Source organism: Penaeus japonicus, unplaced genomic scaffold (assembly GCF_977035675.1).
Source record: "Penaeus japonicus unplaced genomic scaffold, GWHDUDI00000001_assembly GWHDUDI00000022, whole genome shotgun sequence".
Lineage (NCBI taxonomy): Eukaryota > Metazoa > Arthropoda > Malacostraca > Decapoda > Penaeidae > Penaeus > Penaeus japonicus.
In genome coordinates this window covers 8,311,469-8,316,468 of record NW_028234424.1, presented here as the reverse complement: position 1 = coordinate 8,316,468, position 5,000 = coordinate 8,311,469, and the positions used below count along the sequence as shown (strand labels likewise).

General features: G+C 38.9%; 1 protein-coding gene across 14 annotated transcripts in view; it reads left to right on the top strand.

Annotated features, from left to right (window-relative positions):
- Positions 1 to 5,000, top strand: part of LOC122248987 (sodium channel protein 1 brain-like) — a 319,708-nt gene that overhangs the window by 290,900 nt on the left and 23,808 nt on the right. For 13 of the 14 annotated variants that reach the window (XR_015192059.1, XM_086549431.1, XM_086549430.1 and 10 more), the window contains 4 exons: positions 838 to 1,083; positions 1,587 to 1,748; positions 1,910 to 2,014; positions 2,310 to 2,501. Coding sequence is in view for 13 of the 14 variants with exons in the window: in XM_086549431.1 (XP_086405557.1) it covers positions 838 to 1,083; positions 1,587 to 1,748; positions 1,910 to 2,014; positions 2,310 to 2,501 (705 nt within the window). In the remaining variant the exon portion in view is untranslated. Of the gene's footprint in view, positions 1 to 837; positions 1,084 to 1,586; positions 1,749 to 1,909; positions 2,015 to 2,309; positions 2,502 to 4,455 lie in introns of all 14 variants that reach the window. The other variant, XM_086549438.1, reaches the window with a different exon arrangement.

Sequence of the window (5,000 nt, the reverse complement as noted above, 5' to 3'; positions counted from 1 at the left end):
TCTTAAAAACAAACGAATAGTTTGTTATTGACCATAATCATATGGAAATACTGTTCCTTTGTTACTTCAAAAGAAGTTACAACTTGGCTATAATTCATCTCTAGTTTACAATGGCTGAGTTACATGTATTTAGAGATGTGTTCTCTATATTAATTTCCTGTATTTATCAGCCATTTAGAACCACACTTTCTCCTTAATGTTGAATGTGTTGCTTGTCGTGTCTTGGTTGGACCATCCTGGCTTCTATGTCTATCTGTACGTCCAGCAGCTGTCTATGTGATGCCCGAGTAACACAGGATACCCGGAATGCGCATCAAAATATATATATATATTTTTTTGCATTTTGTGTTGTCGACGAAGCCAATGGTCAAATATGCAAGAAACCGAGGTTGGCAGTACTCTTGTTTGTCCATATGTGTTGTCCCCTAACCACCATAGCAGAATAATACACAACATTATAAATACTAACTCCCTATTGAAGAGGAACATATCTACTAATAACAAAATAAACTAGTCTTTTAATACATTTTGGTGTACCCATCTATGAAGGCCCCTTTTCCTGGATTTTATCGGTGTACCCTTCCTACCCGTTGATCCTTTTTTTCTGGAACAATATTTTGAAACATGAATAGAATAATTTGTTTGTAGATACAAATTTTGATAGTTCGCTTACATGATTTTTTTACACTCAGAGAAGACTGTTCATATCAGACATTTTAGTGTAAAGACAACACGAAGGTGAATTATCAAAAGCAGTCCCCATAATGCTCACCTTAGAGCCTGTCCGATGGCCCCATGCAGCTCGCAGAACCTAATCCCCTCCCCCGTCCTCTACAGGAGGTACTCTCCTACCTGAACCTCGCCTTTGCCGTTCTCTTCACCCTGGAGATGGTGATCAAGTGGGTTGCCTTTGGTTTCGTCAAGTACTTCACCTCCGTCTGGACGCTTCTCGACTGCTTCATCGTCATGGTGTCACTGTGCAGTCTCTTTGTGGAGCAAGATAACCTCATTGCGCTTAGGAGTCTTCGGACACTGCGAGCACTGAGGCCCCTTCGGGCGATCTCACGTTGGGAGGGGATGAAGGTATGTGGACACTGCGTCTGAGTGTGAGTGTGTGAGTGTGAGTGTGTGCGTGCGTGTGTGTGTGTGTGTGTGTGTGTGTGTGTGTGTGTGTGTGTGTGTGTGTGTGTGTGTGTGTGTGTGTGTGTGTGTGTGTGTGTGTGTCCCTGTGCGTGTGTGCATGATTTTGTGTGTACAGTATGTGCCTGTGTGTCAGCCTGTGCATACATGCGTGTATGTGTGTTTTTTTCTATGTAAATTAAAGTGTATATGGGTATTTATGTGCCATTACAAATTCTCTAAATGTATATAATTGTACATGTTATTAATGTATATTCTGAGTAAATCAAAATTTATCTATTTTATATACATATGACATTATTATCTATACAAAGTTAGGTTACAATTCATATATATGAACCAATTAATAAAAAAATTAAGTAATCAAACTACCCCCCCCCCTCCCCATGCTTGCACCAAGACCACAGCAAGAAAACACAATAATTCCTCACTCTCGCCCTCAACAGATTGTGGTGAATGCACTTATGTATGCCATCCCGTCCATCTTCAATGTGCTGCTTGTGTGCCTCGTCTTCTGGCTCATTTTCTCCATCATGGGCGTGCAGATGTTTGGGGGGAAGTTTTACAAGTGTGTTGATCCTGTTGATAGAAAAATCCTCCCAGTTAAGGTTTGTTTTGAAGATTTTTTCACATTTTGAGATATTTATCAATTACATTTTTTTTTTTTGTTGAATCAATAGGTTACTGATTGCTGTATTGTTTGACTTGTTTATTAACGTTATGAAAGATTAGATTAATTCTAAAGATATGTTTTTTTGTCAATTTGCAGATGGTAAACAATCGAAGTGATTGTGAAAGACTGAACTTCAACTGGACCAATAGCAAAATAAATTTTGATCATGTGGGTTATGCTTATCTAGCCCTGTTTCAAGTGGTAAGGAACAACGGATTACAAAATTCTGCAGTTTTAATGTATCATAGGATTAAGGATATACAGAATTATCAAAATGATAATGCTTCTAGAAATTAAGTGAAACTACGACCTCATAGAGAGAAAATATCCCTTTGATAAAACTAATCAATACTTTGTTTTATTTGCAGATCAGTTAAACATAGTTTTAATTTTCAGAAGTGTTTTACAAATCCTACTGTCAAGTATGATGTTCATTTCCCCCAATTTTTTCCCCTTTTTTTCTTTTCTTTCCACTGACTGAGCAAATCATCCGCAGGCGACATTTGAGGGCTGGATGGAGGTGATGGCAGATGCAGTTGACTGCCGCGGGATAGACCTGCAGCCGGAGAGAGAAGCCAACATCTACGCCTACATTTACTTTGTGATCTTCATCGTGTGCGGCTCCTTCTTCACACTCAACCTCTTCATTGGTGTGATCATCGACAATTTCAACGCGCTGAAGAAGAAGGTATGTTGACAGGCGGTTTCTTGGTATAAAATCCCTTGCTGATGTTTAGTAGCATTGCATCATCCCTGTTTAGATCTCCACACTTGGATAAACATGCTGACAATATATTATGTGCACCCAGTTCATTTGAAGCTAGTGAGGTACAATTGAGAAGGCACCCATTTTCTCTCTCCATTAGCTGCTTTTGAGCTAAAAACTCTTCAACTCCCAACAATGTGCCTTAGAGCAGCTGCAGCAGTTGTGATTGCACTATTTTGATTTTGAAAGATGTTTCATGGGCACCAGTGGTATATATGCTTACACAGTTAGGACATTGTTACTGTAGTATGTAGATCAACATTATTGCAGTAATATGATAGATGTAAGATGTGTTCCTTTTGGTGTTCAGTGTCCCCCTTTCTTATTCTTCTCTCTGTAGCCTCTCAGATTTGTTGAATATTGTCCTCAGTGACAAGCATCAATTTTTATTTTGAGAACGAGAGATATGTCAAGTGCAATGCAGTCACGAAATCAAATGTTTTTGCCTTAGAAGAGCATTTCTAAGCCATGGCTAAGTGCATGGAAGTCCAAATGCCAGGCATAAAACCTGCGTGACAGGCATCTTGTTATCAGAGGAAGCAGTTATTAAGATATGGTAGTAATGAACCAGGAACTCTTGACGAAATAATGGGAAATACTTCGCTCATTCCATTAGCAACATAACCATCTTTATTTCACAAGCACATATCTATATATTTAAATATATTTCCTTTCCTCACCCTTCAGATATACGTATTTCTCATTATAGAGAGATGTACTATTCCTGCTATTACTACATTCATGAGCATTCCTCTGTGCTTATACAGTGCCTTACTGAGAGTTTTAGAGAAGTCCGCTAGCTGCCAGTGCTAAGCTGAGCCCAAGTGTGACAAAAAGGCTGTTCTCTGGCTCGAACTCTTAAACAGCACTTGAGTAATAGAACAACCCACAAATCTAAACAGTTCAGAAAAAAAAGCTTGCATGTTTTTTACAACAACCAAAATAACTAGGACATGCTGAAAACCAGGGATTTGATATGCATGCTCACTTCCTACCATTTCATCACTCACTTTGTACAGTTGGCAATTCCCCATTCAGAACTCTGTTTGGTGTTTTTCCCAGGCAACCAAGAGTGTAGTCAATGATGTCAGCAAGTTAGAAAGTGATTTTTTTTTTGGTTGTTTCGCTACATGTCTGCCATACAGTCACTTCACTGTGTGTGTATATACATTTCTTATATATACATATAGACATGAAAACTCCTCCTTCCGTTGGTTGACTCTTAAAGTATGTTGATATTTCGTATATTCAGAGACACTGATTGGACATCCCTAGCCATCACTGTGAATATGACGTCATACATTGCCAAAAAGTTATATATTTAGTCAGAGCATGCAGGTATATACATGTTCTTAAAACTATTAGAAATATCAACAATTAAACCAATAACAGCATCTATGAAGTGAATATTTAAATGTTAAAGTTGTAGGAAATTTCTATGGTAGGAAATCCATACATCAGCAATTCCTTGACATCACATTATGGATTATTATTTATGCCAATCTAATACCTCTCTTTTGTGAACATTTCAGTACTAAATATAACATTGTTAATCATTCTTAACCTCTACGAGCATCCACTTAGGGACTCAAGTGATGTTGACCAGTTCAAACCTTTCTTTTTCCTTCTTGTTTCAATGCCTAATGCAGTTTTCTATTACCGGTGTTAGAGCAGACTCGTAGACTGTTAGCTTTCAGTGTGTTGTGGTACCAGACCCCTTCCCTTCTCTTTCCCCTCCCAAATTCTCCCATCTACCTACTTGTGTAACCTTCAAAGATTAGACATTGTTATCATGTATGCTAGTGTGCTTTAACACCGGTGAGACTGCGCTACTGAGCTTAACATTGGTATCTGTTTCACGTCTGACGATCAACAGATGGTAAGTCTACAGCACTCAGCCTCAAGCACTACGGCGTCTGACGTCTTTTTTTTATTATTCTTTTTTATCCTTTGTTTATGGTTCTTTTTAGTCCTTAGCATTGTGTTTGCTTGCGGCAAGCATGAAAGCAAGTTGTGGCGGCAGCATTCAACACTCCCTGATGCTTGAACAACCACGAAGTATTCAAGGAGTAGATGTTGGGAGTGGGGCATGGTAGCAGGTCTTGTTTATAAGCACTTTTAGAGATTACTTTAGACAACTAGAGAATAGTTACCAACTTCGGGTAATAGAAACCCAACAGGTTGAGGGATACTGTGCACTGTACATGTAGTGAGATGAGTCTAAAAGGATGCCTCCCTCCCAGCAGCAAGCTGTTCATGACGAGAGGCGTGGTGTTGACAGTTGCATGGACATTGTCAAGGATACGCCTGGTATCCATACATATATAGTATTTGCTGCCCCCTTTCTTAGCAGTTTCTTAGGTTAGGTTCCAGCATAAGGTTATTCTACTTTTAAATTTTCAGATAAAGTAGTGGTGGATG